The 27,816-nt window shown below is 33.5% G+C and overlaps 4 protein-coding genes across 8 annotated transcripts; 3 read left to right on the top strand and 1 right to left on the bottom strand.

Annotated features, from left to right (window-relative positions):
* The first annotated feature begins 90 nt into the window (after positions 1-90).
* On the top strand, positions 91-14,870 carry LOC129807560 (DNA primase small subunit-like). 2 transcript variants are annotated; one of them, XM_055856922.1, is made up of 4 exons: positions 91-322; positions 385-550; positions 610-1,395; positions 14,460-14,870. In XM_055856922.1, the coding sequence occupies exons 1-4, from the start codon at positions 187-189 to the stop codon at positions 14,836-14,838; spliced, it is 1,467 nt and encodes a 488-aa protein (XP_055712897.1). In that variant the 5' UTR covers positions 91-186; the 3' UTR covers positions 14,839-14,870. The 2 variants fall into 2 exon arrangements, with proteins under 2 accessions (XP_055712897.1, XP_055712898.1); XM_055856923.1 differs by lacking the exon at positions 14,460-14,870 and adding an exon at positions 5,377-5,509 and having other exon boundaries at positions 92-322.
* On the top strand, positions 5,485-12,691 carry LOC129807570 (probable mitochondrial glutathione transporter SLC25A40). Its single transcript, XM_055856940.1, has 5 exons — positions 5,485-5,791; positions 5,860-6,506; positions 12,130-12,184; positions 12,258-12,284; positions 12,358-12,691. The coding sequence occupies exons 1-5, from the start codon at positions 5,674-5,676 to the stop codon at positions 12,570-12,572; spliced, it is 1,062 nt and encodes a 353-aa protein (XP_055712915.1). The 5' UTR covers positions 5,485-5,673; the 3' UTR covers positions 12,573-12,691.
* Positions 14,861-27,600, bottom strand: LOC129807510 (uncharacterized). Of its 4 annotated transcripts, none has more exons than XM_055856814.1 (20): positions 27,337-27,600; positions 26,984-27,253; positions 26,283-26,462; positions 26,017-26,208; positions 25,770-25,946; positions 24,300-24,482; positions 23,516-24,222; positions 23,346-23,458; positions 22,187-23,286; positions 21,964-22,115; positions 21,803-21,910; positions 21,310-21,605; positions 21,090-21,238; positions 20,884-20,998; positions 18,588-18,706; positions 18,204-18,514; positions 17,413-17,587; positions 17,158-17,346; positions 16,494-16,664; positions 14,861-15,705 (listed from the first exon to the last, which is right to left on the bottom strand). In XM_055856814.1, exons 1-20 carry the CDS (start codon positions 27,386-27,388, stop codon positions 15,452-15,454), a joined length of 5,013 nt encoding a protein of 1,670 aa, XP_055712789.1. In that variant the 5' UTR covers positions 27,389-27,600; the 3' UTR covers positions 14,861-15,451. The 4 variants fall into 4 exon arrangements, with proteins under 4 accessions (XP_055712789.1, XP_055712788.1, XP_055712787.1 ...); XM_055856813.1 differs by having other exon boundaries at positions 16,494-16,671; positions 17,159-17,346; XM_055856812.1 differs by having other exon boundaries at positions 17,158-17,587.
* LOC129807578 (uncharacterized) lies at positions 18,867-20,884 on the top strand. Its single transcript, XM_055856951.1, has 4 exons — positions 18,867-19,067; positions 19,135-19,323; positions 20,252-20,693; positions 20,781-20,884. Exons 1-4 carry the CDS (start codon positions 18,876-18,878, stop codon positions 20,864-20,866), a joined length of 909 nt encoding a protein of 302 aa, XP_055712926.1. The 5' UTR covers positions 18,867-18,875; the 3' UTR covers positions 20,867-20,884.
* Positions 27,601-27,816: the final 216 nt, after the last annotated feature.

The following is a 27,816-nucleotide window of genomic DNA, read 5'->3' as shown; positions in this document are numbered from 1 at the left end:
TTAAATTAAGAGATTTCGAATTTCATTTTTTTTATTGCAGAAATCATCGGAGTCGCTGGATTTTTTTTTCATTTCCGCACTAAAAATTTGTTATAGGGATAGAGTTGTTGTCAATTTTTGGCGCATTTTTGAACGTTCGCACCGGATGATGTTTTTATTTAATCACAGAATAATTAAAGATAAAATATGAAAAAAGAAGTGATAGTTATTACTAAACAACAGCAATATGAACATGATAAATATCTTGATATGCTGTCTCTCTACTACAAACATCTCTTTCCTGCAGAATATATCCATAAATGGTTAAGTCACAACAACTCAGGTTAGTTCTTATAAAATCCTGTTTTTCTTATTTCTCAAACTTTTTAATTGTACTTTCCACAGATCATAGTGTCTTCGGCAGAAGGCATTTTGCACTGGTCACTATAGATGCTCACAAGAACGAAACATATGAGAGGAATATCTCCCTAAAATCACTAGAAATGCTCAGACGTTATCTACAATTTCGACTACCACATAGAATAGAAATTGGGGCTATTATGAACAAGAGGTGGTTTAAATGATATCTTTTGCAAACAAAATCCTTACATATTTAAACTCTTATTCTAGGCCCCTGAGTGCACAATTTAGTAAACCTCTCTGTGCAGTAGAAAAGGAGTTGGTATTTGATATTGATGCCTCTGACTATGATGAAGTGAGAACTTGTTGCTCCGGTAAGAAGATCTGCCACAAATGCTGGAAATTCATGATAGTGGCATCCAAAATCTTAAGGATAGTACTGAATGAAGATTTTGGCTTTGAACACACACTGTGGGTCTTTAGTGGACGCAGAGGAATCCATTGCTGGGTGTGTGATAGTAACGCTCGTGTATTGACCAAAGACATCAGGGAAGCTCTTGTAAATTATTTCTGCTTGCCTCTGCGCCTTTTCAAGCACAATGATCACCTTCCAATTAAATGGAGCCACCCCTTAATTCAGCGAGCACTTAAGATTATAAAAATAATGTTTGACGAGATCTGCCTGGAAGATCAAAATATTTTTTCAGACTGGAAAAATGTTGAGAAATTTCTCATTGCTGAAATCCAAGATCAGAAAAATAGAGAAAATCTGAGGGAACTACTTGGGAATGTGATGGATTGTGGATCATTTATTATTTGGAGTGCTTTTTGTGCCTATGTGGAATCTCAAGAAAAGCAACTCAATGGAGATATTAATCTCATAGAATCAGTTCAAATATGCCTGCTCTACCCTAGATTGGATGTAAATGTCACCAAAGGAATAGAACATCTTCTCAAAGCTCCTTTTAATGTCCATCCAGATACACATAAAATATGCATTCCCTTCGATCCTGACCAAATTGAGGTTTTCGACGTTAATACAGTGCCAACACTTCCGTAAGTAACAATCTATTTTATTAAATATTTATAATTAGCATCCTATTTTAGAAAATTTTATGTTTAGATTTTATTAACACTTCGTAGAACACTAACTAAAAGTGTCACGGATGGACCAAGTGGCAGCCGCTGCCACTTATCGGATTTTACATAATATTTTAATATTTTTACATATATTTTAACATTCGGAGCCTCAATCAGTTCTCTTCTGGTGTCTGAATCAGAGATTTTATCTCCTTGGGTACTGTACCGTCGTTGCGGGTGACTTTGCACTCGGGGGGTGACTTTGCACTCTGCTGTCCGTAAGACTTTCATAAATTCTAGCACTTATTGATGGTCTTCGCCGATCCGATCTACCATGTCAAAGTATATAGGGATATGTTATGTACCAAGTTAGGTACAATGATCCCCAAAAGGATTCTTGTAGTTTCAGTAATAGTCAATGAAATGCTAGTATAGGTATTTTGTCAAAAAACGCCTCCGTGAAAAAGTTATCTGAAGGTGCAATTCCAAAATCGATTTCAGAGTAGTAAATTGCCCAAATCTATTCTAAATTTATCTGGCTAGAATAATCCACTTCGATTTTGTCCATTATTTTTATTAAAATACTTTATTTTCACTATAATTTTCCTAAGAACGCATGATTTATGTTATAAAATTGCATATAATGGCCTTTCTAAAGCTTTATTATAGAAGTATTTGGCTGAAAATTATCCAATTTTGTGGGAACTTAAGATAAAATGACTGAGATCTACAAGATAGCATGGTCGCCATCTTGATTTGACGTTTCTGTCCGCCATTTTGAATAACTGTCAAAACAAAAATATCATCCGATTGAGCTGAAATTTTAGTATGTTCTAGCTGATGCCAAGGCCTTTTCAGAACATATATAAAATCCGACCTAGGTCAAGTTATTGTCTGGATATAGGGGCTCCAAGTTCAAAATTTTGACATTTTCATGAATACAGAACTATAGGGAGCTTCTTTTATCAAAACTATCACGAAAAAGACAGCGCTATCGTTAGGCGGTGAGATCAAACAAACAAAAAAAGGAAAAGTAATGTTTTTGTTTATAACAGCGCATTATTTAATAATCTTAAAAACTGTTTTCGCAAAGATGAAAAATAAAAAAAATAATTAAATGCACTTTTCGTTTATTTTTTTTTTAAATTATGTTAGAGTAAAAAAATATATAAAATTAAAGCCTCAACCATTTTTAATGGTTACTGAGGCATTTCCTTTAGGCTTCAAATATTTAAGATTAAAAAATAAAGACCGCCAAAACATGAGTATTACAAAATTTTAAACTTTGAGCCTCTGTATCTAGGTAAGTACATGACGTAGACTGGAACATAGATACGTTTTGAAAAGGTCATGACATCAGCTGCAACATACTAAAATTTCAACCCAATCGGACCAGTTTTAGGGTTTGACAGTTATTCAAAATGGCGGAGAGAAACGTCAAATCAAGATGGCGACCACGTCAAATCAAGATGGCGACCACGTCATCTTGTAGATCTCTTGCATCTTACCCTTAGATATGAAGATCTTCATTGTCGTTTACTACAGAAATTGTTGATTTTTTAGTGTTTATTAAAAAGTGCAAAGTCACCCGCACCTTAACCCCAGTGCAAGCCTTTTTTCTTGATTTTTTTAAACATACTAAAATTTTATAAAATTAATGCTAGTGGCACAAAATCCATTCATTAACAACTGAATACAAATAATTTTACCCATTCACCCCCTCCTTTCACTTTAACTATCCACTTTTAGAGGGTAAAGTTGAAAAACAGCGAAAAAACGTGCAAAGTCACCCGCAACGACGGTATCTAAAGATTTCTAACCATTCGATGTTTTCATCTTTATCAGAATCATGGAGTAGGGGAATGTGGTCTGCCTTTTAATACGGCAGCCTTTGAATTTTTAATTTTTCTCTTATTTTTCAAAGCAAAAATTCTACTTTATGAACAATAGTTAATACTATTAATTATTTTCTATTAACTTCACTTAACAAAATGGAATTTTAGTTTTGGGAAATAAGAGAAAAATTGAAGCATTCTCTCTTTTCCCTATATTTCATCTCAATAATTAGCAAAAACATTTTCAAACTGTTCTTTTAGGGCTTTTAAACATTAATAATCAAGAAAATAACATCTGCAGAACGTCAACCTCTCATATAAAATGCAACTGCCACTTGGTCCATCCGAGTGCAGTTTTATGTTTTTGCAATATATATTTACATTAATATTTAATTTTTATTAAAAATTTTATAACGAAAAAATAGCCAGATAAATTCTGCACACATTCAATCAGGCCTCCAGGCGAAATGATATATTCTTCACTATAAAAAATAACATTGAAAACTAAATTGGCAGCGGCTGCCACCTAGGGTCCATCCAAGTGTTAAAGACATTTGCCAAAAAGAATTGCGGGTTGGTAGTAATTATTTTTCGTAGTAAATTCTAATAAAATAAGTTTTAGGCCCCGCCCATTTTCAGAATTCATGTGAATTACGGTGAAGTAAAATATTTTAAGTTAGCTGAGAATCTTTACAACAATCTCAACTATTGTGGTTCGACGTGAAATCCGACCTTGTCAGATCGAGTCTAAATTTTTAATTTACACGTTATTGACCCTCATAAATCACGAATATCAAATGCACTAAAAATCGATTTTCGTGGACGTTCTGTCATGTCCGGTCTGAAGTACAAACGCTTCTGGAGAGAAAACAGTGTGAGATATCGACAAGTGGTTTTCGGCAAAGGTTAAACGTCGTTAGGTGGCTAGAAGTTGGTTATGTCGGACCGACACCCCACCCACCCCCTTGCACCATTTTTGAAACACCACTAAACTTTGTTTTCTCAATAACTCAGCCCCTATGGTATCGATCGGTCTCAAAGTTTAGTTTGTTATAGCTGGGCCTAAAGGCCTCACACACGCGAGCAATTTTCGTCAAAAATTGCATTTTTGACAGAATTTTGAAATTTTCTTCTAGAGAAGTGCAAACGATTTTTTTTTCAAAAAGCAATTTTTGACGAAAAATGCCCCTAATGTATAGAGGTCTTCAAAGCCTTCGATTTAAAAAAAAAATCTTAAACCCTCGACCACTACTGACCTGAGTTAGAAGGGGTCACAAATTAAATTTTTAAAACGGCTCCGGTTCAAATTGTAAGAATTTTAATTAAAAAAAACCGATTTTAAAAAAATCGACGTGGAAATTTCGAAAATAAACAATGCTTTTCTTTAAACTTTAGTAGGGGGAAGTAGGGCACCTTTGAAATTGGGATTTTTCTCCTATGTTTAAGTCGAATTTAGCCATATCATAATTTAATTTAGCTTCTCAATGTGTTTGTGCAACTAAATTATGTCACTTTAGAGCCAAATATTACTTAAAAATAGGTGAAAAATTCCAATTTTAAAAGTGCCCCACTTTCAAAGGTGCCCTACTTTCCCCTATGTTGTAACTGGGGTTGAGCCTTTTCCAAATCAGGATGCTTGTAACTTGAAATGCTTCAAAATTCGATTGTGAATTTAATTTTGGGGGTAAAGAATCGCGTCGTTATCCGTTTCTGCCTTCTAATAGAACAGTTTACTCGACGCAATTATTTACCCCCAAAATGCAAGAATTTCAGCTACCATACGCTTGTTTGTGCTCATCATTGTTTTTTTTTTATCCCTTCACGCCTCTATTAAATATTATTATTATATTTTTTGGAGTTATATTTATTTCTGCCACAAGGCTATCCCTTTTTTACTCTTATTTAAAATTGAAAAAAAAAATATTTTTTTAATTTTTATAACTCTGAAAATGATGTATGACTGAGGAGGCATAATGTTCTGAGTAGTTTGGGCAGTTCTTGATAAGTTAAATAACTAAATTCCTGCAAAATATTGACTAAAATAGTAGAGATTGCTAAAAATCTCACCTATAATAGGCGTATTTATAAAAGAGCTTATTTAATTTTTTTTTTTATTTCACAGTGTTTTATGTCAAGAGATTGAACAATGTTTGAAGAAGAACGTCTCAGTGTCCAAGATCTCGATTCTAAACAGAGCTTTGACCATCTTTCGAGATTTTGTGATAAAGTTGAAGTAGCACGGTTTTATTTTGGCGGATTTGTTCTGGATATGTGAGAAGAGAGCTGACTGAGAGAAATTGCCATCGTTTTAAAGAGAGAGAGAGAGGTGTCAAAATAATCTCGTTCTCCTGTGGAGTATATCTCAAGTATATTGTGATAGTGATGAAATTCGGTGTAATTCTGTAAAAGAATAAGAAATATGGATAGCAGAGGATCATTATCAACCAAATATGACATCGATGATCCTCGATTTCGCATACATCCCAGCCAACAGATGGTATCAGCATGTTCCGGGGCACTCTTAACCTCTCTCTTTAGTAAGTTGTTTGTTTATATCTTCTGGAACCTGTGCATAATCCTAGATTCACGTGCTTGACACTCTTAGTGACCCCCCTGGATGTTGTAAAGACACGTCTCCAAGCCCAACAGAAGCTCCTTCTTTCAAATAAATGCTTCCTGTACTGCAACGGCCTTATGGATCATCTGTGTCCGTGTGGCACAAATGGAATCGCAAGCAAAACACCCCATCTCAGTGGCACAATTGATGCCTTTGTGAAGATAAGCAATTCTGAAGGGGTTCGGGCATTGTGGTCAGGATTGAGTCCCACATTAGTGCTTGCAGTTCCTACGACAGTGATATACTTCGTGGCTTATGAACAATTGAGAGTGAGGGCAAAAGATATGTACATTCAATATAAATCTAGCACCACATCAACTCCGTGGTGGATTGCTTTGGGTGCAGGATCAGTAGCTAGAACAATTGCAGCAACTATTGTGAGCCCTCTCGAACTCGTGAGAACCAAGATGCAGTCTCAAAAACTTAGCTACTTGGAAGTCGGTCAGGCATTGAGAAGCATGATCAATACTCAGGGTATTCTGGGTCTCTGGACTGGACTGAGACCCACTCTGATGCGTGATGTCCCTTTCTCTGGCATCTATTGGACATCATACGAAAGTCTAAAAGCCATATGGAATGTCACAGGCAGTCCAACTTTTACTTTCAGTTTTATTGGAGGAGCAATATCAGGAAGTGTAAGCTATTTTATTGTTTATCTCAATACACAGAAAAAAATATTTTGTATTGTTCGCGTAAAGTTTTGTGGATTGGGAAGCTTACGAAATGCTCGCATATAGTATAACCCACAAAAAAAATTCGTAAAAGTAATGTAGGGGAGATCGGGGAGGTTTAGGACACTTTTTCATGTTTTGTTTTTGAGACAGTATTCCAAAAAACCACGATAGTGTATTAGAATTTTATGCGGTCTATAGGATACTTATGGGTATTGATTTTATAAAAAGTACTCGATAGAACTTGGAAAACAACTGAGTTTTCTTGGAGAAGATACAACATTTAACTTGACGGTTTGTCCCAAACCTCCCTGATGCGGGGCAGTATGGGACGCAAAAGGGGATGTTTGGGACGCGTTTTTCTCGCATAATTTACATTATTCGAGCAAGTTTATTAATTTTAAGTACTTGATAAAAAATATTTCTAATAGAAATAAAAACATTTAATCTTTTTTTTATACATAGAAATTAATATCAATTTAATTTGTACAGTAGAGTCATTTATTGTCAATCAATTATTTAAAGTATTTTCTTCTTGTTTTCCATCCACTTTTCTTTGCTTTTTTTAATTCTAAGTTTTGCTATCATAATCATCAAATTCCTCACGCGAGTAGATTTTCCTGCAACTTTTAGTTTTGAACTCATTGACGGATTCCTGTTTGATTTTACGACAACTGCATGTTACCTGTTTTTTCCTTATTTCTCTTAAAAAAGCTCTCGTCTTGCCCTTTCTGGAGAATTTGTGAGAATTGTAGAGGATATTGCTCGAGAAATTTTCGAGAAAATAGTTTTTAACGAGATTGAGCAAAGGTCTAATATCCTCTGGAGAGTAAATTATTGATTCCCAAGACATTGATGGTTCAATTGTCCCTGTAAACAACTGCTCAACTGGTAAAATTTGAACAAGAGGTATATCTCCAGTAGAAACTGGGCATTACTCTCCATTTTGACAATAAAAAATTGCACACGACCTACAATCTTGTCGAAAATCAACGTCCCATTCATCCCCTTTCAGGTGTCCCAAACATCCCCGAGTGTAGTTTTGGTATTTAAAACCTTTAAGTAAAAAACAAGAGCGTATAATCTCTGAAACTTTTATAAAAATGTGTTCCCAGATTATGCTGCTAGCTAATGAGATAAAAAAGTTTTGATTTATATCGCTGATATAAAATACAAAGAGCAAAACTGAGAAATCAAAAAATACAATTTTTGTCAATTTTTAAGAAAGTGTCCATAGAATTAAAACAATAAAACTGAGGATATCCATTCTTTTAGTCAAGATACATCTTAATATTGTTTACGATTGAATAGTGGTTAAAACCCATTTATTTCAAAAATTAATGAAAAAACCGCCTTGTCCCACAGTACCCCTGTCCCAAATCTCCCCAGTCTCCCCTACCTTTTTTATAAACATTGTAATATGATCATTTAACAAGCATTTTTGTTCTTTTGCAAACATTTGTTCGTAAATGTTTGGAAACACACAGAAAAATTATCGCAAGATTTTGTTATTTCCTAAAGTTTTGCCAGACAAACAAAAATGTAAAAACAAATATTTGTAAAAGAACAAAAAATTCTCATCGGGGCAATCATCTTTCAGATGGACCCCTAAAAACAAATCTCGTAAAGTCCTGAAGTTGCGAGCAATGTTTTAGAAAACAGTACAAATATTTAAGAACTTTTTTCTGGATTATTCGATTTACGAACATTTCACAAATTCCTAGTATGAATTCATAAACATTTACAAACAATTTTATGAAATATATTTTTCTGTGTACTAAATTGTTTTCTAAATTTTCTTACCCATAGAATATTTTATTGAAGCTGTCAATTTAATTTCTTTTTTAATTTCGTATTGTCTACGTCGGGTACGATACTCTTCTGGTTTGTTTTCTAATTCATATTGTAACTAGAAAAGTTTTTGTAGTTAATATGCAAAATTCCAGGAATCGTCTATATAATTTGTGGATTTATCGAATAAAGCTTAATAGATATCTTCTATTCTCAATTCATTAATTCGACTAAAAGATCCTTTTGAGACATTCATAGAATACCCAGCGAGCACAGAGTTAGCTAAAAAAAGGCAACGTTTTCAGCATATTTTTGCTGAAAACGCTGCCTTTTTTCAGCTAACTGCTCGCTGGGTATGAACTATATAGAATTTCTATGCAATTTTTGTCTAACCGCCTTTATAACTTTATAAAGTTTTATAAGGTCAATGGCAATCCCACAAAATCAATCAATCTTATAAGATTCTAATAGCAACAACCACAAAAAAAAATCATGTTTCCAGTTACTAATGTCTGTATAAAACTCTCAGAAAAATTCTTAGAATTATTAATAAATTATTTTCTTAAGGTTATCTTATTAGTAATCCTGCAAATGCGATGATAGTTTACAAGATATTACAACCTACTAAGGAATTTTCCATTGTTTTTTTTTCCTGAACGTGATAGCCGCACGAGAAACGACAAATAAATTCTATTCTATCATATACCTAAATTTATCATCATAAATTCATAACTGTGAGATCAAGGGCAAGCAATTTTGAAAAAATGTATTTTTTAGATTCCGTCCTTAACAAAGTAGAAAAGAGTACAATGGTGACAAACATTATTAAAGATATAATTAAGGAAAAGAAATAGTAAAGCTCGCCAGCTTAGCGGAATGCTCAAACTCACGAGATAGATCTCTCCGTGAATTAAATTTTCGCATGGACTTTTGGTGCTTAGGGAAGAACGGGGTACATTCTGCAAGCAAATGAAGCTTTTCTTCGCGCCTTATTTGTGAAATACTAAAAAAGTTTGTCTAATATTTTTATGTTTCATAAGTATAGTATGAGGATATTGGCTGTATGAAACATTTTATTAGTTCAAACCTCTAAAATTCCTGAGTTTTGCTAAAGATGGATAATGAAAAGAGTATGACAGACGGCCGGGGTAGATATAATCAATTTTGGAATACAAATTGCCACCAGTTCTCCAGTCAAAATTTGAAACTGGATATACCAAATATTATTTCACTTGATACAACGAAGCCCACTAATGCTAAATAATATGTCACTTAAACTTAAAGAAAAAGGCTTTAACAGACTTTTTAATGCAATTTTTGTAATTGAGTCATAATTGGTGCAAACATCCTGAAAAAATATATTTCACAAACCGCACATCCAAATGGCAATATTGTTAGGAATATTAATAATACTTTTCCATCTAAAAATTATCCATGTAGTAGTGAAAAATCATTGGTAGTCTTATAGCCTGCCACGAAAGAGTGGCTACATCTGTCCTCAGGACTGTTTCAGTGTTTATCATCTTATATAAAAAAAAGTAGATAATTATTGTCCAAATGAAAAATATTTCTTAATTAACTTTATTAAACCAGAAACAAGGTAAAATTATAATATCTTGTCTAGAAAAACTCTTTACCGGGTCAAAAACGGCAACATCAAAATTACAATTTTATACCCATTTTATAACAAAAATGCTTTTAAATTGTATAGGATAACAGGATCAGGCTTATAAATATTTCACAGAATATAGGGATATGCTCCTTCTTTCATTAAAAATACTTTGCTCAATGTACATTTTAAGGAAAACGAAAAATGCACTGGTTAATTCTACCCCTGGCTAAGTGTACCCCAGTATCCCCTACTGGTCTACAAGCGATTGAACTGATCCATAAATCACATAGGGGAATATTGGCATGGTTCGCACAGAGTGAACCTTCAAATAACGCAAATTTTTATTTGTTTGTAAAGAGATAGTTCGTCATTTCTCAGCCATAAATTTTGATAATTTATTAAGCTCATGAGACGAGATGAGAAATGGTAAGTCATCTCTTTGCAAACAAAGAGAAAATACACATCGTTTGAAGGTTCACTCTTCTAAATGGTTCGAACATGAGTTACAATCATACGGACAAACAAAAAATTCAAATACGAAAAATATAAGTCTTTTACGGATATTTAACTAATTCACTGCTGACTTCAAGACTTTTCCAAAAAATTCAAGTTTAATGAAATCAGTTGAAAAGTAGACGCTCTAGACAGCTTAAACTTAAGCCTTCAAAAATTTAAGAAGGTGATTTTTTAGGTTTGCATGAAATGCTCACCTGGATCACATTCAAAATATCTCCAAAAATAAGAGAAAACTATAGTGCTGTTTTTGAAATAAACCAAAACATATAGTTTTGGTGGGGATGGAGAGTTAAGAAAAAACATTTGGTCTGGACATATTGTTTTTTATTGGGGTCACCGAAGACCGGAAGTTAATATCTTTTTTCCTTTTAAACTCCAGGACGGTGATAAGTCGAAAAAAGAAACGAATTATATAACTGCTCTATCTTTGAGTTTGAGCAGTAAAATAATAATATCACTAATTAGGACTCCAAATAGGAGATGGTGGGGCAGTTTCATGTAGTTCAACTTTTTTTTTCAGGACTAAATATGAACCATAATCAAACTAATTAGGGGAGACTGGGGCACATGTAACCATTTTCGATAGATGCGAATTTGAGGTGATTTTCCAAGGACACCGTGATTTTTTGGAAAATATTTCTTAGCTCATGTTTTACCCTTGGGTATAGGCAATTCATTGAGGGTAATGCGGATGCTGCAAAACAATTGAGTTTTCCATAAAAATAAAATTTGTGTCACTGTGCATTTTTCTCTTTTCACAAAATACCTGAGGGTAGAAGTAAACACTTTCTGGGGAGGATGTAAACACCTTTTTTTCCACCCTTGAAATTAACTTTGCACCACTTTCAATTATTTTAATTACTTAAGAGCTATATAAAGACTGTATATTATTCAAAAAATCACTACACTTTTTACAAGGAATAATTAAAATAGCAAAAAAACTCAAAGCATGCAAGTCAAAGACATTTTTCAATGAATTTTCCCCATATTTTGATATCATGTGACATCTTATTGAACACAGTTCCACCAATTCTTTTTTCGTAATCTATGAATTATAGATATTTCGCATGAAGGTCAATTTCCCGCTCTTTTACCTACTCATTTTGTGAAATTGAAATTGCCTGTTTACATCTACCCCAAATGCTGTTTTCTGACCAATTATTAATTCTTTTGAAATAATGAGAATCTCAATTTGTCTAGTAAATGCATAAATATAATCCTAAAAGATGTAGGAAAGAACTGGTATTGCTACATTTCGATTATTTTACACAGTTTTTAATTTCCAGGTGGAAATCCAAATGACCAAAATAATTGAAATATCAACATTTTCGGGAAAAATGATTTTTATTTTTAAAGTATTAGGATTTTATTGACCAATTCATCTGTGGACATACATCCCCATAGTATCTATCAATGCTTATGGGTTTTATCCTCTGGAATCTTAAAATTAATGAAAAAAATCACAGTGTTTACAACTACCCCAGTTTACTACTGCCCCAGTTCCCCCTATACTCCGTTACCTCCCTGTGTTTCTTTTTAGTTATTGACTATTTGATAATTCCTAAAAATCTTTATTTTCGAAAGTAGTGTATGAGTGAAACTACCCCAACCCCCCGTAATTGATTTTGCCGTAATATGCATCTCATATATAATGCTGTTACATTTCAGATAGCTGCCATAATAACAACCCCTTTCGATGTCGTGAAAACACATAGACAAATAGGTAATTTGAAAATTATTTTTAAATGAAATTGAGAGAGAAATTTAAGAAAATACTAATACGATATCTTTTGCAGAAGTGGGCGAGAAATTGATTTATACAGGTATGTGATATAAAATGTTTCATTATTAGATAAATTAACTAATACTCTCAATTGTTTGAAACATGTTTTTCAGACGCTCCTAAGAAGTTACCAAAAAGCGAAAGCGTTTTTCCTGCGTTGGGAAAAATATACCAACTTCATGGAATTAGAGGTCTTTTTGCTGGCATAATACCGAGGCTTGTTAAAGTGGCACCAGCCTGTGCAATTATGCTGTCGTCCTTTGAATATGGAAAGGCGTTCTTTCACAAATACAATGTCAATCAATTCCATAAGAAGACATTAGAGTGAATTGCAGAGGTTCTTGTTGATTTGCCTAATTGACCATATCCACACCGTGATTGTTTATATAATGTACTTTGATTGTAGTGTGAGGATAAGGTGATATAAAAAGGGATTTTTAGAAGAAATTATTAAGTATTCTTTTTATAATGACGTCCTTCCGTAGTAGTCTCAGGTCTTTGTACTATTTCTCAAGAGTCTGTGGATTAATTCCTATTAATATCGACTTAAGAGGCACCACCGATATCTCATCCTCAAGATTCGGTACTATCTACTCAATTCTCATAGGTATTATCTACGGTGGATTTCATGTGACATCGTCTATATTCAATCTAGACGAACAGGCTGATAAGAATATTATCACTAATGTTATTAATTACTACAATCGGTACTCGCGTCTTGTGCTCTTCTGGATCTGCATTGCAAATGCCATTGTAAATCAAAGTAGAATTGTGCACGCAATTCGACTCATTGAGAATGTCGATAAGCTATTTGCAGAACATCTCAACTTTCATACAAATTATGTGAAATTCTCTCGAATCGTAATTCTTGAGATTATTATATACCTGGCAGCGACATTTGGGTTAGAGTGGAATAATTGTCTTATGTATATTTCTGGTGTTATTGCCTATAACAACTACTGCATGAGCATGTGTCTTATTCCGCTCATTGTTACAAGTGCAGATCAAATTCTTTTTATTAACATGATATATTTGGTAAAACAGAGATTGGCTATAGTTAACAAATATCTACAGCAGAGAACATACTTAAAGAAATTGCCCAAAATTCAAGAATCACACAAAATTAATGGACATTTGCTGAATACAGTAAATTTACTTTATCACTTCGAGAACGACGTTGAGAGTTTGAAAGTAAAGATGGTCCAGAGTAGACGTTCAAAAGGCGATATTGGGACTCTCTCAGTTGGATACTCCCGTCTTCATAAAGCTGTTCTTTTGCTCAACAGTGCCTATGGAATTCCCAATGTTTGTACAGTCTTCATAAGATTTGTCACTTTAACAACTCTTTCATACTCATCCTGTATGAGATTGCTCAAGTGAGTTTTAAAAATAAAATATTATGAAATTATATTTTAGTTATAGTTAAAAAATTCATTAAAAAAAAGCTGCACAAAATTGAGTGTAAATGAAAAGAGATGGCAAGGCGTACCAGTTTTGCGGAATGGTCGAACTCACGAGATAGAACTCTCCGTGAATAATTTTTTATCATGGTCTTTTGGTGCTTATTGGTCTACTAGCGATTCAATTGATCCATAAATTACATAAACATTTAAAAATCGGAAATTGGTAAACAAGTGATTATTTTAGAATGTTCTGTCATAAATTATAAGCCTACGGTCAAACAAAAAATGTAAATACGATATAAAGTGATTTACAGATATTTAACCGATTCATTACTGATTTCAAAACCTATCCAAAAAATCCAAATTTAACCAAATCGATTGAAATGTATAGGTCCTTTAGACTGCTTAAACTTTGACCTTCAAAAATTTGAGAAGGTGATTTTTTAGGTCTGTACGAAATGTTCACATACACCACCTCCAAAACAGATGCAAAAACAAAAAAAAAATTGTAGGAGCGATTTCAAAATAAACCAAAAAACATGGTTTATATATATAGATATTTCATATCTCTCAGGATCAATTTTTTTTTTTCGTTTTTTTACCGACCCAAATAGTACTTTGATGACCAAAATGGAATGTTCTACCGACTAAAATTGTTTTTGGCTAATCAATCTTAAAGCGAAAAAAATCCAAAGTTTCTATAAATATATATAATTTTTATATAACTTTTAAAATAAAAAAAGTTTTATTTGAGACAATGAAAGAATTTCTATTATCATTCATTTAATTTAAATTTAAACAAACAATTTCAGGCTAGAAAATCACAGTGAATCATCTGAAAATTTTGTAGAACACCATGATCATGGAAGTATGTCAAAAGTACCAGGAATTATTGGATGGATTATGCTTAACTTTGCTGAAATGATCATCTTTTGCTTTGTGTGTCACCAATTGAAGGAGGAAGGACAACTTGTGGGACGTTATTTGCATACATATCGTGTAGAGAATTGCAATAATGTAGATGTAGCGACGGCAATTGATACCTTCTCTTCTCAAATAATACATCAAAAAATTGAAATTACACCTTGTGGATTTTTCACAGCTGACCTTACCTTTATTTTTTCGTTGATTGCCACAGTGACCACATATATCATGATCCTCATTCAATTTGATATATCACAGAAACAATGAAGATAACATCAGACAGAAGAAATTATTACAAACTCATGATATATTCAAGGACTATTTTCTCAATTCATCATAACTTTTACATCATTTATCTGTTTTCAACATTATAAACTATGGAAGAATTCTGAAATGTGTGCAAGAATCACTGCAAAATTACACAATTATTACTATTCAACATGATACATCTTCAATATTAAGACTTTGATATAAGTTTCAGTTGTCCGAAAGAGATATGTCATTGAAATCTTGTTGTATCACATAGATTAGTAAAGAATTTTCTATTTACTCTTTGATCATCATTGGCCTACGAAAAAAGATTAATGCAAAGAAGTAAAGCAATGAAATGTTGCTCTAACATCACGCATAGTGAAGCGAATGATTGAATTTTCTACAGTCAGTATGTAACTTTAATATGAGGCATGATAGTGATTTAATAGTGATGCTTTTCATCATCATTAGAATGAAAAAAAAACTAACTGTCGAAAGACAAAGGAGAATTAGAAATTTCTAACACTTTTACCTTATAGGAAACTCTTTCACAAAATATGAAGAAATATGTGAATTTGCGTAGAGTTTGTCATCAAATATATCTTTTCTAATAAAAATATTTCACTCCTTAATTGGACTTTGAACTACGCCCAGATTTAGTCAATTGCCTGTCAGGTGTATCTTCCGTAGCCTCTGCATTCACACAAGTGGGTATTGCATTAGACCACTTTCCATTTCTAAGGCATTTTAGCATTTTTGCACCGCGCAGAATTAATCCTGAATCACATGTGAAAGTGATACTCTCACCAATGGCATAATAAAATTTCACTGATGACATCCGTCCACTGATTGCCGTTCCTGGATATGAGCACGCTTGTACACCTACATGGAAATGTGATATGCAATATGAGATAATGATAAGAGTTTGAGTGTGATGAGACATGCTTAGGGCTTTTAACATGACTTTCAGATGAAATTTCAAATTAGGAAACGAATTATTATTAGTAGTTTCTGAAAAAGTATCCTTTCCTTAATCCTTCTAGAACATGTGTTGCATTTAACCTTTATAGAAACATGATTTTTTAATCTTTGAAAATTTAAGGGAAAATATCTTGTTATAATTTCTGACTAACGAAAGATTGAGCTAACTGATGATGACCTTAGTTTAACTTTCTGACTAACTGACAGTTAAATCAAATGTTCAGTCTGAAAATCTTTATGGTGGGAACATTTTAATAAACGGAGAGAAAATGTTAAATTTGATTTCTATTAAAAACTATTTAGAAAGAGATAATAGGAAATACTTTTTGAAAACTTTTGCGAATTGTACAAATAAAATTACTTTAATTTGCAAAAAATCAAACCTTTCAATAATATAGGTACTTTTAATAAAAATTAATATTTGAAAATATTTTTCTTTTTAATTCAATATATTAAGAATATTCTATAAATCTGAGTATTTTCCTTGGATTCCAAGCACAAATAAAATAATGTTTTTCATAACACAATTATTCACAAGAAAATAGTTTTACTAGAAAGGATCACTTGGGCTGAATAAGAGCTACCTCTTAATATATTTTTTTCTCTTTCGTTCCCAACAAAAGACTTATTCAATATGGATTTTAGTAGTCGTGTTAAAGGCCCCTTGAGAGAAATGTAAGAGAAATTACATTTTGGCAATCCACCGGACCACCGTCCATTGTCTTGGCATGCAATTATGGGCTGTCCTTGCATCATATATTCAGGATTACAATTAAATTGAACAACATCACCGGCCCTATATGGCGCCGAACCCTGTGCATAACCATTCTGGGGGGCTCCCGGGTTATCGCATTGAACTTCTAGATCAGTAAATTCGAAGAAAAATGAACGTGATAATATTGTCATGCGAATGAGGTGGTTTTAAGGGGGAGATGGTGGTTACGAAATGAGAGAATGAAAATTGCATCATTGATTAGAATTTTCTTTCAACAGATTTTTTTCTAGGCTAATTACTAGCAAAATTAATGAGTAAAAAACTATTGGAGAGTGATAGAAAATTTGTTTTACTTCTAATTCAGGTTTATATAGATTAGTTTTCAGTTTTGTATTAAAGGCCAATTGAGAATTTGGAATAAGACGAGACGATCTGCCAGAGAGGTATGAAACATCAATGGAAAGTATTTCATGAATGTTTCATCTTTCACCGAAATATGATGCTATAGTTTTGAATGTAATCATGGATGAGAAATTTGGAAGAAAATGTCTCGTTGGACACGAATTAGAAGTAGATTTTGGTAAAGTTTTAAAAAAAGAGTTGGAAAAGCGTAAAAAGTCAGCTAGATGATGTCTTACCTACACACGTGGGAAAAGGTTGAGCCCATTCTCCAGATGGTAAGCACACGGATTCCGAAGAACCGCGTAAACCATAACCGGAGGGGCAGGAAAATGATGCACGGCCGCCTACCTCACGAGATAAAACGGCCACGCGTGGTACAGTTCCGTTGGAAGATGTCAACAGTGGAATATCACCACATTCGACACCTTTAGATAAAAATCCTTGGTCATGTTTCCGATTATCGGATTTTTCGTTAGGATTATGAATCTTACTCTCACAGACTGGTAGGGGAGCACTCCAGTTTGAGCTTGGCAAGCATATGATTTCCGATGCGCCAATCAATGAATTACCATTAGCGCACGAAAATACGACTTTTGTACTCAGTTTTGTGTCTGTGGTACTCATTATCAGACCACGTCTTGTCGGAATCTCTGGACAATTTATTGTCTGAAAAAAAAAGGAACAGTAAAAACAAATTTGAAAATATCTAATATTAATACAAAAAAAGAATACGTTTAACATTTAAAAAAAAGTCTCAATATGGAAATTATAGTTACAAATCGTTATGAAAGAAATAGAGAGGAATTTAACTAAAGGGTTTCAGAAAGCATATTTCGACTTATCAGAATATAAGTCGATTTCTTACAAAATTCGTTTTTTCGCTTTGCGGATACTCCTTCACACCCTCTACCTTTCCTGTGAATATTATACCGGAAAGTTAATTATTCCAAAAGTTATAGGAGTATCAAATCTCAAAAATCCTGTAAAATCCGAACTTAAAATCGCTTTCCTGTAAAGTTGGCCATACGCGACTTATTCGTTTTATATTATGAGCCGTCGACTTTACAATCAGCCCCATATAGTTAGTAATTTTTCAGTTAAATAATGATGTATTAAAAAATAAAGTTAGAGTATCTAAAAATTTGGTGATGAGCTAATAAAATATTTTCCCTTCTATCTCAAAGTTGAAGGAAAAAATCGTGATTAATAAAATTGGCCTCTCCTTCCCTTTTTGATAAATCCAAAAAATACATAAGCTCTCATATTTCAATATGCTACCTACCTTAACTACAACCTCTACGGCGTGCTCATGTCTGGCTGGTGTTTGACACGAATAAATTCCAGAATCCTCTTCGACAGCATTAAAAATACTCAATCTGTATTCAAGTTGCGGATCACGATTTTCATCTGTGACCCATCCTTCTGGATATTTTCTGAATTCATGGCTAACATTCCACTTAGGATTGCCAAAGCGTCTCATCCACAGACATTCCATATGTAATGTAGTTCCGGGATATACAATCAACTTGCCATCATTGCTCTGAGCAATGGGACCATTTTGGTGTCGGAATAATATAGTAGGTGATTTTTCCACTAAAAATATAAATATTAAAAAAAAAAACATTTTTTTTATTTATTTTAATTTTTCAAAAACCTAATAACTCACTGGCATAATCATTCTCCTGATTTAAGCCATAGCAAATTGGTTTGGTTGCATTCCACTCGGAGTGAATACAGCTTCGCACATTGCTTCCCACAAGCACAAATTTACCAATATCAACACATCTGAAAGGATGAGGAAAATGTGTGAAAAGAATGTTTCTGCGATATATTTTTTACACAATGACACCATCTGCAGTTAATCTATGTCCTATTTTCCAATTCACTGAATTTCTTTCTCATCTTGAGACACAGTCTTGCGTAAAAGTCATTTTGTGAGTATCCATCGAGCAGAATGGATGCTGACAAAATTTTGTTGGATCTTTTAGCAAAGTCTATAAGTTCCAATAAGAATTTAAGTGATTTACCTAGTATTAAAAATCACAAATATTTTAAAATTGTTCCTCCAAAATTTAAAATTTTGATTGTTATAATGGCTATAGCATCAGTTTTTTGGGTGTTTTCAGACAAATTTATAATGGATCAGGCAAGTACTTTAGTTTTTAATACAATTCTAGAATGTATACTAAAATCCAATATATTATATTTTATAGTGTTTGATTTCCATGCCTGACGAATTGTCTAAAGCCTTTCGACCACCAATTGACTGTGACTTTTGTGTCGGAAAACATGAAGTACTTCGGACTCAAAATCTCTCACCAGATAACTTTGAGAAAAAATTTGCATATCAAGGCGGACCATTGATTGTTACTGATGCCATGAATAATTGGACTGCTACTGAGGTACAAAAAAAAATATAAAAATATTTATTGTAATTTGACTAAAGCCTATATCTATACCGATTTTTTTTTGTTGCCCTTAACAGTTGTTATTTGTGTTGTTCTCCAGTTAAAAATTACTAATCTGAGAAGATAAAATTTCTGGCTTTAAATTTTTTGAGATTTTAAGTCTCGCAGAAAAAGACAGACGTTACAAAGCCTTGCAGATTTATTTTCACCCTAATAAAATCTGTAAAAACTGTGGTGGCTGATGTCTTTATTTGCAGAAAGATGTCCAGAATCTTTTCAGTTCCAGAAATTCAAAAGTTCCGAGCTATATGCCTTTGGGAATCGTTTTGCAAATTTCACCTATGGCTGTGACTCAAATGAGTAAGAAATTAAAAAGGCGTGATTATGAAGGAATCACACTTTTTTTAATTGAATAAATTTCAATCTTTTTATACTTTAGATTTAGACAGATACTGGAATAGCTTCCCGTATTGTTCAGAAAATCATTGAGTATTTTTCCTAAAATTTTTGGTTCTTATTGTAGAAATAATTAATACTTCTGAACCATTGATAATCCAATCTGAGACGGCAAAGAATATAACAAGAGAAAATATTTTATCTTGTTCCTTGCAATGAAAATATATATAATATTGTATTAATTTACAAGTGTCTAAGTATCTAAGAAAAAATGCAATATGTATTTTGTTCAACATACAATATAGCTATAACAGAATCCATAATAAAAGCAATCAATCAGAAAACCACGATGCGTCTAAAATAATTTATAGGACTAAAATTTAATTTATGTTGTTTAGATTTTTTAATTCCCATTTAAAAATTAAGGTCTCTTATGTTTTGTAATTTGGTAAAACTTTATAATAATATATTCAAGTTTCAAATAATTAATTATTTTTCTAATTTGAACTTTATTTTATCTTTCTAGATCTTCAATTACGGGTATTTCAGAAAAACTTATAGGGAAGCAAAAAAGAAGAAAAGCATCCTTAATTGCCAGTTCTTTCCTTATAAATCTGGTCTTGGAGATTTATTTGAGGCTTTTGATATGTCTGAAGAACGTGTCAAACAGAACCCCGGAACTGAGCCGTGGTATTTCGGATGGAGCAACTGCAACTACGAAATTGCAAAAGTCTTACGGAAACATTATACCAGTCCTTATTTTTTACCTAAATCATCAGAAAATAATGCTATAGATTGGATATTTATGGGTGTTCCGGGAAAAGGAGCACATCTCCATGTGGACAATGTACGACTGCCGTCTTGGCAAGCTCAGTTAAAAGGAACAAAAGAATGGATTCTGGCTCCACCTCCGGAATGCTACTACAAATGTTCTTCATTCTCAACATCAGTAAAACCAGGGGAAATTAGTAAATTATTTTAAAATATATAATTATCTTTGAAAGCTGTTATCTTAATCAAAAGTCATTAAAATCTTAATACAATTTTATTTTCAGTTGTTTTGGATACTAACCGATGGTACCATCAGACAAACGTTTTACCAGGGGAAGTTAGTATTACGATAGGCGCAGAATATGATTAAAATATTTATGAACTCACCGAGAAATAATTGTTGCTCCAGGTGGAAATTCAACTGTTTCCTCGCGTATTTCCAAGTCATTGTAGAAGCTTACAACATTTGGTTCATTGTTGTGAAACATGCATGAAGTATTTACTGTTTGTGAGTAAGTGTAAAAAATAAAATCAATATAATCAGTAAATGTTGGTAAATATAGATGTCTTATTTACAAAATGTGATTTCTTACAGCAATTTAGTGCCCTTCCAATCCAAACGCCATCCTCACAAATAATTTTCCATGTACTTCTTTCTCCAGGAACACTTGCAATACAATTGAACGTAATTTCCGTTCCAGTTGGATAAGTGACTTTAGCGCTATCAAGTTCTTCACTATTTCTAAAAAGTATGCGAAAAATAAGATCGTTGGTCAGGACAATTTAGTACAAATTTACACCAGAGTCTCTCACTTATAGACTAAAGCTGCATCCATCCTTGTTGGTGGACCACAATCAGTTTTTCCTTCTTCTTCACTACTGGTCTCTTCTTCACTTCCTTCTTCAGATTCCTCTTCGGTCTTTTCCAAAGTATTTGTACCGGAAAATTCTTCACGGGATTTTCTTGAGCCCGTTTGACAATTGACGGTTGGTGGATTTAATTGTCCAAGAATGCATTCCATTTGAACAATTGAACTTACTGGACTATTCTCACATTGCACTGACACGGAACTGCCGTTTGCGATTGTTAGTTCTGCTCTATAGCCACCCTAAGTTAATAAAATAATATTTTTATTGGAAAGTTCTTAAAACGAAACGATTAAATAAATTAAATTTGACCAATAACTCGAAGACGATAAATCTAACTGTTTTACATCAAGTCTATAGTAGACACACGTGCTAATGAGCTTACATAATTTTTCTTAAAAGATGAGAATTCTTAAACTTTATACCACCTCTTACTTACCAAATAAGCAGCATGTGAAAGCTGTGGTAGAATACATGGGGCAGCCATGCATTCTGGAAAAGCTGGTGCATCCCATTCACCGTCATTGCAACCCAAATTGTGCGATCCCTGGAAATTAATTTTATTAAAATACAATACAATTTTTGCGAAAGAAATCAAACCTGTATATTAAAACCAGGTGAACATCGGAAAACAACTCTTTGTCCATTCTCCACATCCTCAAATGGTTTTAGTGATCCGATGATTTCCTTAGGACTTTTCGGATTTATAGCAAAATAATTACCATTGTCTGCCGTAGGAATGGTACAGGGTTCTGGAAAAAGAACAGATTGCGAAAAGTAGACAAATTCTCGTTCTTTTCCTTCGCTTGTACATTTTATTTACTTGTTATGCACGTTGGCTTTATCGGTTTCCAGCGACCTTTTACACATTTAGCAGTTGAATTGGGATTTTGAAAGTTTAGCTGACCTTTGAGACAAGACAGTTTTACAATTGTTCCAGAACTGTACTCTACAGTATCATTCTTTCCTGGTCGAACAATTTCAATACTTGAAAATATTTCCGGAGTTAGTGGTTCACATGGTATCCTTAAACGATTTTTTTTACCGCTTATGGTATCATTTCCGTGCTCATCATTTAATATTTTATCGGTTGTGAAATTAGTTCGTGCATCGTGAATAGCTCGTTTTTTTCGTACTATTTCAGATTTTAATTGAGCAATTATACTGGGAAGATCAGAATCTGTTGAATTTTTCACAATATGGTGAAGCTGTAAGCTTGAAATTTCTTCCAATTTATGTCGATAGTTTTTTAATGCTTCTTGATCGTATTTTCGGAGTTTGTTCGGTGGAAGGTATTCAGGCTCTTGGTTTAACAATTCATTTACCTTTAATTGAAATTCTTCACTCGAATCTCTACTATCATTAATATCGGGAATTATGACTTTAGTACTATCATCTTGACTTATATTCTCATGCCCACCAGTACGGGATTTATGAGTAGCTCTGTATCTTGACCACATTTCTGGATTATTGTAAGTATTTAGCCAGTGTCTGTCTTGCCCTTGAATCCGATCTTTAGATGTAGTGCGACTTCTGTTGGGCAGTGAATTATTGGAATGCTTTGCATTACTATATCCCAACAAATGTTTTACATAATTTTTGTACTTCTCTTTGATCTTTTGATAGTATTTAGAATACGCTCTTTCTATATCAGACAATTGTCGCTTTTCTCTTGTGTGACTAGTAGGGAAAACAGGAAGTGATGTGTAATTATCGATATTTCGATAATAAGTTAAAGGATAAATATCTTTTCTCTCAGCATTTTTTGTGTTGAAGCGATTTTTTCCCTTCTCAATGTCATCAAAAGCAAGGCGATTGAGATAATCCTTAACCCAGCTAAGATATCTATTGTATTTAAATGACATTGATGCTGAGCGACGTTTCCGGTTCCATCGCAATCGTGGGTGTTGACCCAGTAGACAGCTATTGCGGTAATTATTTCAAATTATACAAATCATAAAGAAAATTTAATACCAACAAACCTTGGTAATTCTGTAGGACGCCAAAGACCCCCTATGCACGTTGCACCTACAGGACCTTCACTTAAGACATAGCCTTTATCACAATCATACATAATTTGCTTGTTGTTAATGATCTGAAATTTAATATAAGATTATTTTCCTTTTGGAAATGTAAGCTTGAATATTCATACCTTTCGCACATATGGCCTATAGTCATAGAGCCCCATATTTCCTACAAGGAGCACTTTTCCATTGGATATATAACCTGGGAAAGAGCAATATACTTCCTGACAAGCCGGTGTAATTCCAGTCCAGTTACCAAATGAACACGTCAAGACATATTCATTAGGATCTGTAATTTCTTTTCCACCCGGTCCCGTTAAATTAAATCCGTCTTTGCATTTGAAACGCGCCTTCATGCCATGCTCAGTTTTTGGTGCAAGAACCATCCCATTTTTAGGTGGTTTAGGCATATTCTTGCATCGTGCAGGGACACATCTTGGAATTACACTCCAAGTACCATTATTGCAAATAGGCGGCGAAAGCGAAGAAATGGGAAATTCATAATGTTCATCACACATCACTTCGAGAATTGTACCGTGCTGTACTTTGGATATGCTTCCAATTCCAGGTGTTGCTAGTGTCGTTCCATTAAAATCATATTCATTTTCATTGGGAATTACTATACCCTGAGATATGGTGGGCACAACACATGGTGCTAAACATTGAGGAACTGGATATCTCCAGCGGCCATCTATCTGACAAACTGTTGAAGAATGTCCCTTGAGAAGCATTCCTGGTTGGCATCTAAATATTATGCTGGCACCTAAACCTGTTCCAGTTTCTATATTTTCAAGCCAACCATTATAGAGCACTCCTGGGTGTTCACAGTTAATTTCTTAAAGGAATAAGTATTTATGGAGATTTTTCTTAATAATGCAATTCATAATAACATTTTAAGAAAAGATAAATTACCTTTGCAAATTGGAAGTGTTCCAGACCATTTTTTATCTGCACCACATCTTCTGGAGCTATCGCCAATCAGTGTGTATCCATATTTACATTCGTAACTCGAAATTGAGTTGTAAGAGCAACTGGTATAAATGGCGCGACCATTCTTAGGATTCTCAGGTGGAGGACATTGAACCGATGTAACCACTTCCAGATACAAGGTGTGAGAAAGAGAAATGGTATATTATTGTGAAATAATTTTATAATAATTGATCATATTTTTTTTTTGAATTTGTTAATGAATATTTGAATACGAATTTTATATAAAACATCCTTTTGAATTTAATAAGTTTATGGTTCGTATAAATTACAGCTGGGTTTCATAAGATAAAATTTAAATTATATATGCATTACAACTGCCTCTTATTGCCGATTATCAATATTGACAATTAGAAATAGACTCACAATAAAACTTTTATTCAAAATTTTATTTAAGCTACCAAATAATCAATTATAAAATATTTTTTAGATGATTTATAAACCAGTTACCTGGTTTTAAAATGAATCGCTCTGTACATTCAAAAAAGCGGCAGGGAGCTTTAACTAGTTAGTTTGAGCATTTCGCTATAATTTCCTGCGCTATTGTCATTTTATTGGTCTTGTAACTTTCATATACTTATCAAAATATAATTTTATGGAAGTTAAAGAAGATTATATTTCGGTAAAAAAATAAAGTGTATTGAGCATTGTTAAGATATATAATTCTAATGGATTGTAAAACTTGGATTATAAGATTTCGTGTGAAATATCATTTAAAATGTTCAAAGTAATCCTATAAGAAGGAAATGTATGAAATCACAGTACGATTATAGATATATGAGTTGTAGATTATAACCGTTTATGTGCAATTTAGTGACTGGGAAAGCAATTTAATATTTATAGGTGTGAGAACACGCCGCAACCTCTCTGAAATTAGTACAATTGCCCCATTGTTAAAAACTGAGGATGAATATAGTTACCGCAACAATGTGGAAAAAGCATCAATTATGTAAGCCAAAAGTGCAGAAGCGATATAAATGAAACAAGACATTTATTGCGGTAACTACACATCATTTATTAACTTCTCTCAATACATTGCATATATTATTTTTTGTGTGTTTAGTACTACTAACAAGTTGCTGAGCGCATCTGAGAAGCAGAATTGAATAATTTTTAGAAACAACATTGTTCAATAAGTAAATGATTTTTTTTTATGGAAACTTTGCAAAATTAGATTTTAACAGTAATTGGAGCAATTCCAAAAGGTCAGGCAGAAGGAAGTGTCAACAGTAAATGTAAAAGGACATGGCAACGATATCTTATGGAGCTGGACTTCCAGCGGATGAAGCTGGATTGAAAAGAGTTAAAAGTGAAAAGTGATAGAAAGAGAAATATTGTGAGAAATCATGAAATGAAAAATAAATTAAACTTTGTTAAGCATAATTTAATACTCACAAACGCAGTTGGGCACCAATTGTGGTGTCCATGAACCATTTGAATCGCAATGACGTTCAGCTTTTCCAACCAATTCGTATCCTTCGCTACAGTGATATCGGATTAAACATCCAAAAGTGTAACATTCGCCAGAATGGAAGCCATTTAGAGGATCGGGGGGTTGACCACAACTTTGAGCTATATAAATGATTTATTAAGTCACTGTATTTGAATCATTAAAAGAACTAAAGTAAAGAAATTAACTTACGCTCACATGAGATATCAGGACCATACCAATTGGCATGTCCATCTATTGCAAGACACTTAGCACGGGGAAACCCATTGGTAACATATCCGATATGGCAGTTGTACTGCACTGTAGCATCTAAGTCAAAGGTAGCCTGTTCCGGTAGGGCAGAGTGACGAGCATGTTCAATCGTTGGAGGTGTCAAACAGTAGACTTAAATTGAAAGGACAAACAAATTAAGAAATAAAAAAAAATCTATTTGCAATGTAGTCTGAAAAAAATCCTACTATTCTTTTTGCAGGCCGGTTCTTCTCCAGCCCAAGTTCCATCGGCAAGACATAGTCGACTCTGCAGTCCAACGACATGGAATCCATGTTGACAAGTGTATGTAGCCCGTGAACCGAAGAGGCGTCCCGAATAATTAATCTCTCCTAATTCAGGCTTCTCTAATTCTGGACATTCTCGATCTAAGAAAAATATTTTAAAAAATCTCATTTTATGTATCTTTTAAATGTACCATTTTACGGTAGCGTGTCTATTGATCAAAATGTTTTGTCACTTTGAGAATGTATGCAAATGCATTTTGTTTTATATAATTGTATATAACAATTTGTGAATATTGCAACTTGATTAAAAAACTTTTATGTGACAAGACAAAGAACTATATAGTAATAGAGAAGTATAACTGTACACATAGAAACTTTCTACGCAAATTATCTGGAAAGCCTATTTTCAAGGTCACTGACGAGACAGAATAAGAAAAGTTGACCCTAATTTATTCATTCAAAACGGTTCATGACTTTATGCATATTATGAGTTAGATAGTAGAATAAATATATTTATAAATATGAATTTAATAAAAATAAAATATTTGTAAATCTTCTATAACATGTATTCAACCACAACACCTTTTCATTTTTACTTTCCGTAGATTAATTTCCTTGTTAATCTTTGTTCACTTTGCTAGAATAAATTACGGGGATCTTACCAGGTTTAATGCAGGACATGCCACATGCTCCTGCACAGAGGCATTTCTTTTTCTTGCTCTTGCAATCTTCGTCGGAAGAGCATTTTCTTAAGCATTTCTGTTTGAGAAGTGTAGCTTGTTCTTCATCACGGGGGCATTCTGTGGATGGTGAATTTCGTGGATTTTTGTACACCCTCCCGTCATCGTCAGCCTCCGACGAATCATCTTCGTCATCCCAATCATCATCATCCTCATCGTCTGGGGCCTCAGTTATATTTGTCACGGAAAATCCTAGTTGATGGCAAAATATAGGCTGTATTTGATGCAACAAAAAGACAAGACGCATTTTTCATTCCCGGATGCGAGAAACTCACCCTTGTGAACCAATATGGCTGCGAGAAGAATCCAGCAAATGAGATTTTTCATTATTGAAGAAATTTGCACAATCTCTGTGGAAATTGACTCAATACATTCCACGGTATTTAAATAATAGCTATTTCAAAGGTTTTTCGGTGCCATTTCCACACGATAGGAGCTTTTGGAGGAAATCACGAAAAGGAACCACAAAGGAGAGACAACACGACCTTTACACGACAAATGTCGCTCGATGACTAAATTTTCGCAACCCGCCAGACGGGGAAAATGTAGGTCGAGATGGGAAAATCTCTTTTGCGGTGAACATGTGTCGTAGAGTGGGTGCCTTGGGGAATATTTGGGGAAAATGCAAAACATAAGCGGTGAAAATGAAGCTAAATTACGTCCAAAATGTAAATATGACTCCTCTTTATCTTTAAACTCATTTAATTTACCTACTGTGTAATGATATTAAACTTTGTTTTGTAAAATGACACTAC

Source organism: Phlebotomus papatasi, chromosome 3, assembly GCF_024763615.1.
Source record: "Phlebotomus papatasi isolate M1 chromosome 3, Ppap_2.1, whole genome shotgun sequence".
Taxonomy (NCBI): Eukaryota; Metazoa; Arthropoda; class Insecta; order Diptera; family Psychodidae; genus Phlebotomus; species Phlebotomus papatasi.
Note: the sequence above shows the minus strand (reverse complement) of the source record. Positions and strands in the feature narration are given on the sequence as shown.

Bases quoted from the DNA above. Each gene is read 5' to 3' on its own strand.
- LOC129807560 (XM_055856922.1), top strand. From the start codon at position 187: ATGAAAAAAGAAGTGATAGTTATTACTAAACAACAGCAATATGAACAT. The intron at 551-609 runs GTGGTTTAAATG...CTCTTATTCTAG, and splicing joins GGGGCTATTATGAACAAGAG to GCCCCTGAGTGCACAATTTA. The intron at 1,396-14,459 runs GTAAGTAACAAT...AAACAATTTCAG, and splicing joins AATACAGTGCCAACACTTCC to GCTAGAAAATCACAGTGAAT.
- LOC129807570 (XM_055856940.1), top strand. From the start codon at position 5,674: ATGGATAGCAGAGGATCATTATCAACCAAATATGACATCGATGATCCT. The intron at 5,792-5,859 runs GTAAGTTGTTTG...TGACACTCTTAG, and splicing joins ACTCTTAACCTCTCTCTTTA to TGACCCCCCTGGATGTTGTA. The intron at 12,285-12,357 runs GTATGTGATATA...CATGTTTTTCAG, and splicing joins CGAGAAATTGATTTATACAG to ACGCTCCTAAGAAGTTACCA.
- LOC129807578 (XM_055856951.1), top strand. From the start codon at position 18,876: ATGGATGCTGACAAAATTTTGTTGGATCTTTTAGCAAAGTCTATAAGT. The intron at 19,068-19,134 runs GCAAGTACTTTA...TATATTTTATAG, and splicing joins ACAAATTTATAATGGATCAG to TGTTTGATTTCCATGCCTGA. The intron at 19,324-20,251 runs GTACAAAAAAAA...TTATCTTTCTAG, and splicing joins ATAATTGGACTGCTACTGAG to ATCTTCAATTACGGGTATTT.
- LOC129807510 (XM_055856811.1), bottom strand. From the start codon at position 27,388: ATGAAAAATCTCATTTGCTGGATTCTTCTCGCAGCCATATTGGTTCAC. The intron at 21,911-21,963 runs GTTTGATTTCTT...ATTAATTTCCAG, and splicing joins CACCTGGTTTTAATATACAG to GGATCGCACAATTTGGGTTG. The intron at 15,706-16,493 runs GTAATTTCTCTT...ATTTCCATGTAG, and splicing joins GTCCGGTGGATTGCCAAAAT to GTGTACAAGCGTGCTCATAT.